The sequence below is a fragment of the Lycorma delicatula genome, chromosome 3 (genome assembly GCF_047948215.1).
Source record: "Lycorma delicatula isolate Av1 chromosome 3, ASM4794821v1, whole genome shotgun sequence".
In the NCBI taxonomy this organism is placed as follows: Eukaryota; Metazoa; Arthropoda; class Insecta; order Hemiptera; family Fulgoridae; genus Lycorma; species Lycorma delicatula.
Genome location: NC_134457.1, coordinates 40,571,728 through 40,588,556, shown reverse-complemented (window position 1 = coordinate 40,588,556; position 16,829 = coordinate 40,571,728). Strand labels below are relative to the sequence as shown.

The 16,829-nt window shown below is 29.8% G+C and overlaps 1 protein-coding gene across 4 annotated transcripts in view; it reads right to left on the bottom strand.

Annotated features, from left to right (window-relative positions):
* The window catches only part of ThrRS (threonine--tRNA ligase), a 103,852-nt gene that overhangs the window by 25,825 nt on the left and 61,198 nt on the right, over positions 1-16,829 (bottom strand). For all 4 annotated transcript variants that reach the window (XM_075359678.1, XM_075359676.1, XM_075359677.1 and 1 more), the window contains 3 exons: positions 15,255-15,401; positions 11,428-11,622; positions 2,412-2,482 (listed from right to left, as the gene is read on the bottom strand). In XM_075359678.1, coding sequence (XP_075215793.1) covers positions 2,412-2,482; positions 11,428-11,622; positions 15,255-15,401 — 413 coding nt within the window. The remainder of the gene's footprint in view (positions 1-2,411; positions 2,483-11,427; positions 11,623-15,254; positions 15,402-16,829) is intronic.

Sequence of the window (16,829 nt, the reverse complement as noted above, 5' to 3'; positions counted from 1 at the left end):
TACATAGAACTAAGAGTCAATGATTTTAAAGGAGAAGTTAGATCCGGAGTAACAGTGAAAGGTGAAAAAATAAAGATACTATGATTTGCTGATATAGTAATTCTAGTTGAGAGTGAAAAAGATTTAGAAGAAAGAATGAAAGGCGTGGATGAAGTCCTATGCAAGAACTACTGTATGAAAATAAACAAGAACAAAACAAAAGTAATGAAATGAAGTAGAAATATAAATGTGTATGTGTATAAATGTACTAGAACTGGACCATTGAATATAAAAATAGGAAGCAAAATTATTATGGAGGTATAAGAATTTTGTTATTTGGGATGTACAATTACTAAAGATGGATGAAACAGGAGCGATATAAAATGCAGAATAGCACAGGCGAAACGAGCTTTCATTCAGAAATAAAATTTGCTAACATCAAAGATTAATTTAAATGTCAGGAAAACATTTTTGAAAGCTTATGTCTGGAGTGTAGCTTTATATGAAAGTGAAACTTGGATGATTGAATTCTCTGAGAAAAAAAGATTAGAAGCTTTTGAAATGAAGTGCTATAGGAGAATGTTAAAATCAGATGGGTAGATAAAGTGACAAATAAAGAGTGTTGCGGCAAATTGATGAAGAAAGAAGCATTTGGAAAAATACAGTTAAAAGAAAAGACAGACTTATATGCCACATATTAAGTCATCTTGGCATAGTCACTTTGATATTGGAGGGATGGGAAAAATTGTGCAAAAAAAAAATGATTACATCCTACAAGATCTTTTTATTAAAATAATTTGCGAAGTAAACTCCTATTCATTTTAACCAGAAATAATTTATTTATTCTATTTTAGATGTGGGAATATAAAAAAATTGATCCAAAATGGGAGAATTTCAGAGTTAAATATCTGTTAAATGTAAATCTCATTCTAAAAGTACTGCAAGTCTATAATTAACTATTCCTTTTTTTTACCTCCAGGACTATCGTTAGGTATTACTTCAGTGGATGATATGAAAGATTTGTAGCTTGTATAAAAATGCCATGCCTGACCAGGATTCGAACCTGAGACGCTACTATTCAAGCCACAGAGGCCGACAAATAATAAACAGTACCACCTACAAATTTTTATTTAAACAGCACATAAAACATACAGGTGGGCCTCAACTACAATCCATTTCTGGATTCTTATTCAAAAGCTGGGTATATATATTAAAACATTAAAAAAAGAGTTTCATTCTGAAAGATGAAATAATCTTTTATAAAAAGTTATGAGGAGTAAAACACGCAGTTTTATTTTTGTCTTTTATTATTAAAACTATAACCTTTGGCCATAAATATAACTTAAGAATGTAAATAGTAATTACTATAACAATCTGTCAATCTCTGTGGCATTCACAGAATGGTAGCATTCATACTTTCATCTGGAGGTTCTGGGTATAAGTCCTGGTCAGGCATGGCATCTTTGAACACTACAAAACCCATTTTCATCCTTATAATATAAGAATGCTATTATTATTGGATTTCAGATATTGTATAAATAAATATAAAATAAAAAACTGGCTAATGCTTAGGAGGAAAATAAAGCATTACATTAATAATGTTAATGTTTCACTTACTTGTAAGTAAGTATGTTCTACTACTTACATTCTTGTAAGTATGAAAGTAAAGAATTATTATTAAAAAAAAATTCTACTCTGGAGTTAAAGTTTGTATAGTTTTGTTTGTTAAAGTTATTATATGACCCATAAAGTCTGTATCTCCCGACCTCCAAAACTAATTGTGACGAAAATTAAATGGCATCGACGCCTCAAATACAAAAAATTGTTTTCTAAATTTCATTCCTATTGTCCCATCTAATCTGGAGATATACAGTAAAAAACTAGTCAAGATGCATTTCTCAATGCTAAAATTGTGCTTTTTGGTTAGAGAAGATCTTGAAAAATCAAGATGTGAAAAAACCTTAAAATACAAAATTTGATCTACTTAACATACTTTTCTTTGTATAGTATATTATACAGTTATGAAATACAATATAGTCATAGCTACAGCTGCAATACCCAGCTATATTGCCAGATAAATAAAAAATATGAAGAAACTACCTATACAGAAAAATAATTACATTTTTAAACATTGTTAAAATAAACAAGTGAAATTAGAATGCAACAATAAATTTATATTATAACTAGAAAAGAAAAATAAGCAGACTTATTTGTATAATGATTACTTATTAAGTATGATGTCATTTGCGAGAAAATAAATATTTACAAAAATTATTTAAATCACCTGCTACTAATAAATAAACTAACTATTGACTGTTGAATGCAAGCACAGTACAACATAACATGTGTTATGATTAGTTAGATGGGAACATGACATGTGTTATATCAATCTTTTTAACTATTTGAATAAAAAAAGAAAAAAATATGCTTACCAATGACCAGGACAATTCATAGGCTTTAAGGCATATTTTTCTTTTTCAACATCAAAAGAAAACATGTTCTCCTGAAAAAAAAAGAACAGTGCTTTATAATAAACTGGATCAATAATTTATTTACTTCAGTTCATAAAACATTATTTTTTAGCATCAAAGGAGCACAGAATGATGCTTGCTATGCAAAATAAAAAATATAAAAGTACTAGATACATATAAAGAATTACTAAAAATTACAGCAAGCTTAAAATAAATTTATATCAGTATATATATATAATAAAAAAAAAAATGTCAAAAATAAATTTATTACATTTGGCAATTCACTGGTACTGCAATCAAGAGTTGTCAAAAACCAAGATTTAAGTCTGCTAAACCTTAAGAATTAACTTTTATTTTCAGTTATTAAGAGACGTTGTAGAGGACCTTGAATATAAGAAAAAGAGGAAAGAGTAACTTCAAATTTTAGATCTGATTTAGTTGGGAAGGTTATTGAATAAATTTTAGAATATAAGAACTCTAATAAAATGTAATATGTGACTATTTCATGCCTGAAAACGATGGTCATGATTTTACTAGAATAAACCTTTTGCAAAAACCATTGACTTGTAGATAAAGATGTTTGTAATTCAGGTAAAGTAAGTTGTGTATAATAGTTCCTAGGAGTTTTCTTTGATTTTACTCTTACACTTTTTTCATTGAGAACATTTTTCTTGATTGACTATTTCTTCAAAATATCATAGCAAAAGAAAGCACAGAGTAAATGTAGGCACAATATACTGTTTTGAACACTTTGCTCAACATTATCATAGAGTTGTTACAAATTACAATTAAAAATGATAAAAAATATTACTACTATAAAATTTATATAAGGAAATAAGAAATGAATTGTTAAAATAGACTTACATTTTCTAAAACTTAAGTGCAATTACTTTTTACTGAGGATCTGGTTGAATGACTTATAATTGGATACTTTAAAATGTTATTAAATTATGAAGATGGGTGAGAATTTACTATATGATTGTTGATAGTGCAATAAAAATTGCCTCATTTTTTTAATAAAAATAAAAAAGTGCTACAGCAATGAAGAATAGCAGAAATGCTCATTTTTATGTACAATGATGATAAATCTGAAAACTTTTAAGTTATGGCTTTAATTTTATTCCCTGACTTATTAAGTACAAGAATTAATTTTGCTTATTACCAAAAATTCTCAATAATTCATATTCAAGAAAAATCTGTGTTGGGAAATAATTCATTTAGAGTTCACCTCAATAAAAAAATGTATAACCTTCTCATTGTCATTGGCAATTTTTCATGAAAAATGAACATTAAAAAAAAAATTGTTTAATACTAATTAAATTCAGTTTAAATAATAAAACATGTAAAATTACAATAACATTTTGACAAAATAATTTTGCTTTAAAATGACACTTGTTTCAAGCTCTATTTTATAGTTATTAAAAAAAAATTACTTTGGAAATAATAACAGTTTAAAAAATAACTCATATTACTTAAAATTATAATTTTATACCTAGAGAACGATGTAAATTTCATTAGTTTATTTGCTTACAAATATTAGATAATCATGATAGCCTATATTTAAAATTAGCCTATTCCTTATAATTTCCAAGAAAAAGATAGAACATAATTTTATGTGAAAAACTGTTAGAAAACAAATAATAATAAAAAATCATAAAATACATCAAAACTGATATTTTTCTATTAATTTTGTAAAGTTAAGAAATGTCTTGCCTTAAAGTGTCTGAAAGAAATAATTTACGGGCTAATGAGGACAAAATAAATGTACTATCTTAAAGATCAGAAAATTTACTAACGAATACGTGCTAACTTTGGGACTTGGACTGGTAGCCTTCTAAATGAGAGATAAAAAATTCATTATCTGTCATCAGGTCATTTTACAATAAGTTGCAAAAATTACAGATTATAAATATTTAATATCTAAATAAAAAAAAAGAATGCAGTTTAATCTAATTCAATTATCAATAAATTTAATGTTTGCTTTCTTAAATTGAGAAATCAATGAAATTTATATATTTTTTTTTTTGTATAAAATAAATGACATCATTTAGAGTTTCTTTGTAATAACTTTTTTTGTGTAGTCCTGGGATGGAAACCAAATTAAATCTAATTTAAAAAAAGCTATTAACTTTATCATGAACAATTTTTACGTATGAGACTTTTTTGTGTGAATGTGAAAATGATCACTAAAAGTCGGAATTTTAAAGAAGAGTTTAAAAGGATGTTGTTATTTCTGAATGCTGCATTCAATAAACCTTTGTTGAACTGTCAGCAAAAAAATATACTAAAGGAATTTTGAAGGTTCTGAAATAACTATCTTCAAATTTATAAAAATGACAGTTTCTCCTTTCTATACAAGTACTGACACAACTGGTTGTAGTGTGAATTCGATGATTCCAGAAAAAAAATGTAAAAATGGATCTTTCTACAATTTCCATAATTCCAATACTTTTCCTTTCTATTTCCTACTTTCACTTTTTACTGGTCATTGCCAAATAAGATATGAGCTTATTTGGCAATGTTGTGTTGGGAGGAGTAAAAGTGATGTTTGTGTTGGTAAAGGCAAAACTTAACAATCAGTAACTTAATAAATCTGTAATAAATTAATCTCACCTTGAACAAAAGAACTTTCCAAAATAATACAGGCAGGATGTATATCCAGTCTTGAGGGGTTATTGAAACACTCTTTTGAATAAGACTGTATTTCTCATTTTAGAGCCGCTGTGAAATACAATCCTTAAAAAAATTTTAAAATGTGGTAAGACCATCCCTTTTTCTATATTAATTCTTTTCTTTTATCCTTGATTGGTTACAGTATTTCTCAATCTGGTGGGGGGGGGGGGTCATGAAATTAGCCTACAATTCTGCAAGTAAACAATAATGAAATCATTTTATGGAAAAAAATCATTTATTATAAACATTTTACTTACATTTATAAGTAAACATGTAAAGAAAATAAATTAATGAGATGGCTACATTTGTTTTTCATTTAAAATTTACCCCATATGTGGATCTATTTTAGAAACACAAAAGCAAATATTTTTCAAGTGAGAAAAGATGATTCCCATATTTAATTTTTAGCGCATCTTTTTCACAGAGGTGCTGCCGTGATTAAATTTCCATATTCACCTCAATTAGCAAGTTAAAACATCTAAATCTTCAAATGTGAATTTTAGTGGTAACATTTTATTCATTTCAAAGAGCTGCTAGTGAATCTCAACTGGTAAATTAGCAGCTGCAACTGTTGGGTAAAGTTAACTAAAAAAAACAGCTCGTATTTGCCAAAAGAAATTGGACTTTAATGAGAAAGAACAAATGAACTAATGTTAAAAATCATAACCTTAAAACTAAAAAGAAAATTATGAAAATAACATAATTTGATGATACATAAGAATATCAAATGAAATCAGCATAGCAATAATATTAAATGAAAAAATATATGAATATACACTTTTAAATACACATTTTTAACAAAGCCTGCAAAAGAGAACATGAAACACCTTAATTTTAATTATAAATTTAGAAAAACATAATATCAATAAACATAGTATGTCTGAAAAACTATTGCCTTGCTGACAAATGCAGTAATATTGAAAATTAGGAATGAACAAATGTCATGAACTTAGAAAAATAAATTACAGTAAATCTTAATTGGCACTGGCCTTTCCTGATTTATGACCAACAAACTTAGCATTAAATAATATAAAAATGTAATTCTAGTTTAACGTAGAAAAAGGCCACAATAATATTATGGTACAAAAGGAATTAATTACAATGTTCCAATTGAAATTAATAATAATATAAATGGAGTTCCTCTGCTAGTAAGCTTTCTTGAAAAATATAAATTACAAAGTCCTAAAACATAATTGCACATCAGGAACAAATTGTTTTAGGTTAATTTTAGAGCAGTAATGAACACAGTTAATGAATAGAAATGGATTAAACTCGGCGATTAACAAGATACAAGATTAAATTGTAGAGTTAATTATCATAACTACAGAATTGAAATTAATAAAGCACGTGAAATAGGTTGCAGCTTAACAAAGACACAACCTTATGTAAGTAACCTATCGTGACTGTACTTAAGTGAGTAAATGGTTTTGTGAACTACACTTGAGAATGAAAATGCATAAGGTACGATGAACTGAATGTTCCACAAATTTTTACTGATAAAATAACTGTTTATACGTAGTAAATAATGAAAATTAAACTTGCCTGTAGCACACAAATATTAGTAAACTATGAACTCGTGAATGAAGGTAAATGAATACATACAGTAATTCCTGGGCGTAGTCCGCATGGTGTATCAGGAACGCAGGGGTGAGACGTGGTGTAGAGTTAGACTAATACGTAGTAGATATGTAGCAACGAGGTTGGAGATTCTGGATCTAGGAAAATGTAAATCTGCGATTCGAGAAGATTCGACGTCGATAGAAATGGCAGTTTGTAGTAATTGAAGCACTTTCAGGAGAAACGTAATATAGTGAACTTGAAGAATAACTTAACGAAGAAACGAGGCTGGATGAACATAGAAAAACTGTGAAATCACGCAAAACTGACGAGTAGAACTAGAAAATATTTTTGTCACAGGAATACCGCATCGTGCATGCGAGTATGGAGGTGATGATGAAATTAGTACAAATCTTGAGAGTGAAACGTAAAGATGTGTTTACATTTTGAAGGTCTGATCAACTTGCCAAAAAGATGGCGTGAGTGAAAGGAGGGGGAAGCCACGACTAGGCAGTGGACAGGAGAGAGTGTGTGTAAAAACAAGAGAAGTGTCTTAGTGTTAGTATAAGAACGATTAGAGAGAACGTGTTGGAATTCGAGACCGAAGACATAACAAAAATAATTCTGAATACACAAGTTGAAGAAATGACATCAGAGCCGACAAAGAGAAATAGACTTCTAGGAACTATGACAATATTGAAATTGGTTGAGAATAAAAAAAACACTAAGCCTAATATACATTAAGATTAAACAGCAATGAAATAATGCGTGATAGAAATGAGCTAACACCATAACCTTGAAATCATTGGAATGAAAACGACTACGCTAAACGGCGTAAACAGCAACAATGTTTTTACTAAATGGATTCAGTATCCATCTCTACAAGAAATCATTTTTATCTTCTGGGAAGTACTCTGCCAACTGTGCTTTTAGCTCATGCAAATGCATCTTCATTCTATCCAAACTGTGTTGAATAATAGTGTCTTTTTCATCCAAATTTTTCTTAATACAATCGCACTTGAGTGGAAATATATCAAAATTTTTGTTTTAATGGTGATCAAGTTTCTTAATAAAAGCATGAAATCTGTCCGTCATTAATAAATTTTTTTATCACATCCAAGACATTTAAATGCAAAAATACATCAGATAAGTATGCCAACAGCAACAATATAACTCATTTATAAAAACATTGAGAATGGCATTTGATTATCCTGGAAAAATATTAATTCATCTTGTTTACGCCATTCTGGCATAAAGTTTTCCGTTATTTTCTACGAATTCCAAGCTAGGATGGGTCCCGTTGCTTTGTTACAAGGAATGTTTGAATTCCACTTGGTTTCGTATTGCTGGGTCTGTAAAGCCCACCTGTTTCTATTATTGTTCTTGTGTTCGACCCTCCCACCGTCATCCTTAGCAACTGCGCCCATTATTCTATCGAGTTATTTCTGACTACCCTTTTCATACACCCGTTATTTTTTCGTCCCCTTACTAATACACACACACACTCTCCTGTCCACTACCTGGATCTGGTTACCCCCGCCTTTTTTCGCCATCTTTTCGGCAGAGTAAATCCAACTTCTCACCACTGCAGTCGCCTAGGGCAATACTCTCCTGCAAACTTTGTGGTAACATTCACGCTCAAGCAGAATTTCAAACTCATCACTACACATTTGAGATTCCACGCCTCATTCTACCACTAAACCACATCACGCCGCTGTATTCCTGATTCACCGTGCGGACTACGCCCAGGACTACATAGGTATTCTTCTGTACTTGCTGTTACGAGTTCATCTCTGGCAAATATTTGTGTGCTACAGGCAAGTTCAGTTTTTCATTACTCATTACGTTAAACCTTTATGTTATCATTCAAATTTGTGGAACATTCAGTTCATCCTACCTATGCCGTTCAAGTTTCAATTTCACTTTAGTACAGTCATGACAGGTCACTTACAGAAGGCTGTCATTGTTCAGCCGCAACCTATTTCATGTGCTCAATTAAGTTCAGTGTGATTATATTGTAATTAACTCTTTTGTACTGTAATATTATTGTGTCTTTTTCTACGTCAAACTAGAATTACATTTTTACATTATTTAACGTTAAGTTTGTGGTTCATAAATCAGGAAAGGCCAATGCCAATCAAGATTTACAGTAATTTGTTTTTCTAAGTTAATGACATTTGTTCATTCCTAACCTTTCGATATTACAACATTTGTCAGCAATGCAATAGTTTTCAGACATACTATGTTTATTGATGTCATATTTTTCTAAAGTTATAATTAAAACTAAGGTGTTTCATGTTATCCTTCAGGCTTTGTCAAACGTATATTGTAAAAATCTGTATTTAGAAGCGTGTACTCATGTATTTTTTCATTTAACTATCATTGTTCAGACGCTGATTTCAGATGATGTATTAAGTAGTTTTTAAGGTTATAATAATTAACTTATATTTATTTGTTTTCATTAAAGTCCAATTTCTTTTGGCAAATACTAGCTGTGTGTTTTTTTATTTTTTAACCTTACCCAACACATCTTGTAGTTCCAATAACTGGGTTAACATTTCCCTCACAACAAACATCTAACTTCACTTTTCTTTTCACCTTTTCATCACATAGTTTAAGTTGGTCAACTTTTAATATTAATATTAACCATTTTTACAGCTTTGTAAAGAAAAGTTTGTTTGAGATTTTTCAGCAAATTTTTAGTGGCAAGAACATGTCTCTGAAGGAAGCAGTGCATCCATTCCATCCTTGGTATTAAACTCTTAAAATTTTTTTTAGAAATCCACTGTTCTTTCCTATTATCGCCTTAGCACAATCATTATATCCTACAATACAATTTGTCCAAACTATGTTGTAGTTTTTAGTAACTTCATAAAATACATTAAAAAAAAAACAAAACATTGTCTTGTTGCATGACCATATCAATTGCAGTAGGCAATGTGTGGTTTTCTGCGATTAAATGGGATTTGGAAATCTTAGCTACTCTTAATGCTATGTGATAGATGCTTCAAGTGAACTATCAGTATGGCTTGATTTACAAGCAGAAGCTTGTTGATTTCTCAAAGTATGTAATTTTTTTTTTTTAAATTGCAAGGATTTGCTTTTACGATCCGGATTTTTAGTTTCCAAGTGTAAAATTAATTTTTATGCCTGAATGTTTCCATCAGGGAGAACTTGAAAGCAAATAAGGCACTGTGGCATGACTTTCAATCTTGTATTTTTACCGATCAATTCACTGGATATAGATGGCTCACTTTGTTTTTTCACAAAAAATTTATGCATAACAATTACACCGTTTGACTATGCACTAAGAAATCAAAACTTCAATTATTATTATTTTCAATGAAACTATGCTTTTAAAACCTTAAATAAAGGCACCAGAAGCACGTTTTGCATTCAAAACCAAACTGATGTTCTGCAATCCCTTAGGCCACTGCTGAAAGCACATGTTCAAACACAATGTATGCATGTTTGAACATATAATTTGCATATGATGTTTGTACATGTCATACGTGCATATTCATACCAGTCATTATCAATGTAGCTAAATAATTTTAATTATGTTTCAATAGGTACTGGTTGGGGGGGGGGGGGCAGATTGGTAAATATTCATTATATATTTTTTTACTTTATGGAAGTTGTGGAGCTAAAAGGTTAACAATCACTGGCCTAGAGTTATGTTCGATGGTTTTAACTGGATTTGAACTTTTTTTAATGTTTATATATATATTTTATTTGCAATAAATAAAACTGGCCTCAAAATATTATTCAAAGACAGAAATTATGCCCCAAAAACCAACATGATTAAAAGAGAAGTAATAGTAACCCAATTTAAATACCTCGGAGAAATAATAACAAACAATCTAAACGAAAAAACTTCAATCCAAATTAGAAGAAACAAACTAGCTAAAGCTCAAAAATTAAACCTGGTACACTTACAAATGCCTATCAATAAAAACAAAAATAAGACACTACAACACAGTTGTAAAACCAGAAGCCAATTATGCAGCAGAAATACTTTTCCACCTGAACGAACAATCAAAGACAGACAGACTCCAGAAAATTGAAGATGAATTGGAAGAACCTGCATCAATATAAAGTACCAGAAAAATGGGTAATGGTGGATTGTGCCCAACAAAGTCTTGTACAAAGAGTTAGAACCCATCAGTGATACCATGTGTAACAGGAGACTAGGATTCCTTTGGACATACCATACTCAGTTCAGTAGGTGCTGTGAACTTTTTTATCAAATATATTATAAGAAAAATATTGGACCACTATAATAAAAGCACTTAATTATGTAATACGTATTTACTTTTACGGTTAATGACTTCAGCTTAGCTGTGACTACAGCATGTATTAATAATTAAATAATACATTTTTAGTAACCATCTGAACTCACGGTAATTGTAATATAAAATGAGTCCTATTTTTTATGACACAAATTTTTACAAGCACAAAGATGACATCACTGAAATCAACAAAGTGCAAATGTAACTTTTCAGCACATTTTAGATTTTGATTAAGTGTCACTGAATTTGGTCACTAAAATTTCAATATGAAAATACATTAACGTTCATAACACATCTTACAAATTGTGAAAGGGTGATTACAATTTTTGAATTAATCTAAAGTGGCTAAATTGGTATTTAAGAAATGATTAATGAATAAAATGATAATACTAGCACTGTATCACATATATTTCTACAATTAAAAAACCCATATTAATAATTATATTATTACATACAGAGTAATGAGCCCAGTGTCCAGAAGTCTGCCATAATTTTGAGTTATAAACATTTGGTGTAACAACCTCTTGAAACCCTCTTTTTCTGTATTCATTTTTAATAAATTCGATAAGCTTATTATAAATATGTGCTCCTCTAGGCTGAAAAAATGATGATCCAGGACTGAGTTCATGGAAAAAGAAGAGCTCTTGTTCCTAAAAAATGAAAAATGAACAAATTGATATGTAAAGACAATTACCTAGATGAAAAAGAATAGAATATTATATCTATAATTGCCACTAATTAAAAATTAATGAAATTAATCCATTTATACAATTAGTGTGTGTGGGCATGGGCATGCATGTGTAAAGACAAATACCTGACCATAAAATATATCTAGATGAGATTTTCCTATACATTTGACTTAAAACCTATAAGTAGATTTTTTTAAAATTCAAATACAAGGTTTAATCTTATTTTTATTAATAAAATAAATTTTATTTTATTTTAAAACTGAAATACATTCATCACCAAAATCTTACTGCCTTCTCTGAATTGTAACATCATTTCATTATTTTCAAGCTTATATTCACTCCAAAAAAAATTTCCTTTAATTTTTATAGCAAAATGAAAAGCGAGATAAAAATACTACAACTCGGTAAGAAAACACCTATGTGCACATTCAAATATGAGGCATGTTTTTTTAAGTAAAGTTTTGATATAAAAATTAAAATAGAAAAAACTTTATAATAACAAAATAAACTTATATATGAATACTATTATTTTTTACATATTCGCCATTCACTGCAATACATTTTTGATATCGGCTTACCAGCTTCATTATTCTGATACTGAAGAATTCTCCCACCTTTGATTTGAACCAATTAATTACTCAGTTTTGAAATTCCTCATCATCTTCAAACTTCTACAATGCAAGCAATTGTTTTAAATGAAAAAAGCCATTGTTTTAATAATCACTTGGTGCGAAATCTGGACTCTAAGGCAGATGCTTGAAGATTTCCCAATGAAATTGTCGCAATTGTTCAGTGGTTTTGTTTGCCATGTGAGGTTGTGCATTATCAGGTAGAAACAAAATCCCATCGGTAGCTTCCTGTGACTTTTGTTTTGAATTGACGTCTAAGTTTTGTTAAGCGTTTCATAATACGTTTTGACATTAACAGTTCTTCCACGTTAAAGAAATTCAATCAGCAATATCCCTTCAGAGTCTTAAAAGACTGTAGCTAAAAGCTTTTTCACTGAACTTTCTTGCTTAAACTTTTAGTGCTTCAGGGATGATGAATGTCACCACCACATTGATTACTACTACTTTTTTCAATATCCAAGTTTCATCACCGGTCACTAAGTGTTTCCATAAATCATCACCTTCATTTTTGAAATGTTTCAAAAATCTTTGAACTGCTAAAATGTTTTTCTTTTCTCAATGTTTTTCTGGTACCAATCTGGAACACAACTTTCTGTAACCCAGTTTTCCAGTTAAAATGTTATAAATTACTCATTGCAAAACGAAAGGAAATTTGATCAATAATTGGGAAACAGTAAGCCTTCAGTTTTCACTAATTTTTGTATTCAAATTTTCAGTCAATTCATCTGTTACGACAGTTGGGCAATACTACATTGTGAACATTCGTTTTTCCTCCACGAAACAAACGACACATTGGTGAACTTTGCAAGTAAAACTTTTAGATTTTATGAAACTTCTGTATGAAATATTGTTGTTGAAGGTAGACAGATAGCTTTGGAGTACTGAGATTTACTAAACTATGTTTATTAGAAAACAATTAAGTATAAGGATTTTTTTTTTGCATGATGGCAGTAGTAGCATATGAAAACAACAAACTCTAAAATAGGAAACAAAATTTTGAGTCCGAAAATGCTTAGTGTAAATAAGTCATGTGGAATCAAGTTATCACTTGTTATTGAGTGGGGCAAGTTATCACTTTTAAAACTAAAAAAAATGTTCAAATCTATATATTTTTAAGTTGAAATGAATTGATACCAGCAAAAATATTACTTTACATTTAATAATATCATGACAACTATATACCTGTGTAAGTTTTTATCTAATTTATCATAAAATGAAATTACAAAAACTATTATAAAAAAGAAACACCCGTGGTAATCCATATGTAAAAATGACTTTTTTAGAAAATTATCTAAAAAAAAGTTCAATGAAAAAAAATTTACATCCAGGGAATTATTTTGTTCAAACTGCCTTCATAAATAAAAGTATCTGATTACATAAAATTAAAAAAAAAATAAAATTGTCCTTAAAGAATGTGTTGAACAAATTTTATAAATGCCTTACGTACTACGTACTAATTACACAATCAAGGGTTCAAAATTCATCAGCATACACAGTTAAAAATCAGATAAATGTAGTTGCTTAACAATTTTAAAAATAAGTAGAACAGACTGATTTGGTCATTAGCCAATAATAAATGGCAAAAACAAGTAGTAATGAAATCATATTCAGCAAAATTTAACTTCAGTTTTCTACAGAAATTACTAATATTAAACATGGTTTGGACTGCAGTCATTTTATCTGCTTCACACTCTTTACTCTTACAAACTATTCTTTGAGATGTTCCAGGTGTTGTGGAGCTATGAACTAGTAAGAGATGCACTTAATCTAAGATCCAATACAGAATATGTTTGCATTTTATTATTTCATTTGCGTTATTTTGATTTTCACAAATAAATAGCTAGATCATTTTTACAGAAATAGACAGCAAATATTTATATGAAAATAGAAAAAAGCATTTAAAATTTTTATTTATTAGGGAACATTTGAGTATAATTATTTAATTTTATCATATTTGATGAAACCCTCCATTCTCAGAAATAAGTGTTCCCATGTACTTGATCTTGTCACAATTTTGCCCCTCCTCTGCTTCAACTAAATGCTCTACTCTCTCACCTACAACATATCCTGTTTTCCTTAAATTAATTTTCATGTCCCTTTTAAGTTTCTTAATTTCCACAACATATATGAGATATCTTCAGTGTCGTTAGCCAACACCACCTTTCTTTTTTCCTGTTTAGCTTCCGGGAATTACCACCATTCAGGTATTACTTCAGAGGATGAATGAGAATGATATGTATGAGCGTAAATGAAATGTAGTACAGCCTCAGTACAACCATTCCTGAGATGTGTGGTTAACTGAAATCAAACCACCAAAGAACACTGGTATCCACGATCTAGTATTCAAATCTGTACAAAATAACAGACTTTACTAGGACTTGAACATGGGCACTCTTGACTTCCAAATCAGCTGATTTGTGAAGACGCGTACACCAGTAGACCAACCCGGTGGGTTAGCCAACACCACCTGGATTGTCTGCAAAGAACAGGATAAGTAATAGTCTTCTGTGTCTATTCCCATCCCTCTAAACTTTCTTCTCCATATCTTTAAACCTTCTTGCACATATATAAGGGTAAATCAAATATTAACAGGATTTTTGTTCCTGAGCGTCTATGGTTGATAGGATTAGGCACATGCGCTTCTAGTACGCTTGGGTGCAGTCATTAGGAGTGGAAAGCAGGCCATTCCATACTTCCAACCAATTCGTCAGTAACACTCAGGATGTTAGAGCAACAGGTGCACCCCTCCATTGCACAATGGATAATTATAAAATTTCTTGCTTGTGAAAGAGCTCAAGTGACAGAAATTTTTTAGAGACTGACAGCACAGTTTGGGGACCAAACACTGTCCAAACCAAAATGAAAAATAAAAAATTTAACATAACCTTAAAATCTGTAAAACTAAGTTTACTCATTTAACAAAAGTATATAATAATTAAACACTTCAATATAAATGAAACTTGCCCTTCCAATTTTTCTGTGATCCCTCTTAGCAGCTTCTTCTTGGAATTTCTCCCACTCTTTCAACTGTTTCGCATCTGGAAATGAAATACCATACACTCTTTGTAATGATTCTGCATCGGCTTTACCTTCCCAATAAGTAGCAGAATTCTAAATTTAAAAAAAAACAAAATTTTATTTTATTTTTTAAAATTAAATAGACAAAAAAAGTACTACACATGTATAATAAAAATGGCTAATGTAAATCATATCAACCTGTATAATGCATGTCCAAACTTACCCTTGGTTGTTAGTTTCAGCGTAAATTTTTAGTTAAACAAAATATATAATTTGAAAAAATATTTTAACGACCAAGGCAGTAAACATATTATATATCTGTATTTGCTATATATTATAAGTTTTTATAAGAAAAAAAATAATAATAATAATAAACAGAAATAACATGCTGATCTCTATGATCAGTGGGAGCTAACTTTAGGAAAGTGCTTAATGTAGAAAAAACAAAAAAAAAACAGTAATTATAAAAATATAATTTTTTTTTAATATGATAAAATAATTTTTTTTAAATAGTACTTTTATTCTGCATTAAAAAGTGGATGTCCCGTGGAATATTTAGGTGTTGCACTATTTGTGAAACTCAATAATTATTGTTCAGTGAGGCAATAGCTTGCATGAAAAATTAATGAACAATAGTCTTTTATTTGCAATTTAAAATACAGATTTCACTTTTTGAAAATTACATCAGTTAAAATAGTTATCCCAGTGAGAAGCACACTCATTGAGTCAGTGGAAAAAGATCATCCATGACATACTTCAGTAAATAAATGTTTTTTAATTTCCTTACCTTAGCCGTAACCTTAACGTTCTCTTAGCTACTGATATTTCACTGTGTAATAGCATAAACATTATTCTATGGTAATACTTTAAGTATTCCCATAGAAAAACTTCAATCCTATTAAATCCAGAGATCTTGCTGGCCAATGATGTCTCCAAATCTTGAAATTACATGCTCTGGAATAAGTGTAAGCAATATTTATGTCTGTGCTAAAGCACTACCTGTTGAAAACAGAGTGCATCAACTTCTTCTCCATTAGGAAACTAGCATCTTTTGGTAATGAGCTAATGTTACTGTGACAGTTCAATCATTCTAGTCAAAAAAGTGATTTGATGTTGATGAAAACTGGCATTTTATACCAAATTGTTATTTTAATGCTAAACAGTGGTTTTGCCAACACCGGTTTGAGTTGCCCCTCACTCCAGTAATGACAGTTCTGTTTGTTGGCATATTCTGATATTTGAAAATGGGCTTTTTCAGTTATGATAAATCCTTTCAAAACAGTTTAATTATTATTTAAATCAACACTTAAAGTTTGATCATCATGTGAATGTTTTCTTGTTATAAAGATGTAGGTGAATGAGATTATTATTTGGGTTTAATTCCTGCACGATCTGAATTTTGTGTGGATGCAGTTGAAGGTTGATGTGCAATATCTAGAAAAGACTTCCCTGAGAAATATTCAAAGAAAGAGAATTTTGTCATATAATTAATGTTAGACTCACTGGTATTCCCTCTCAACT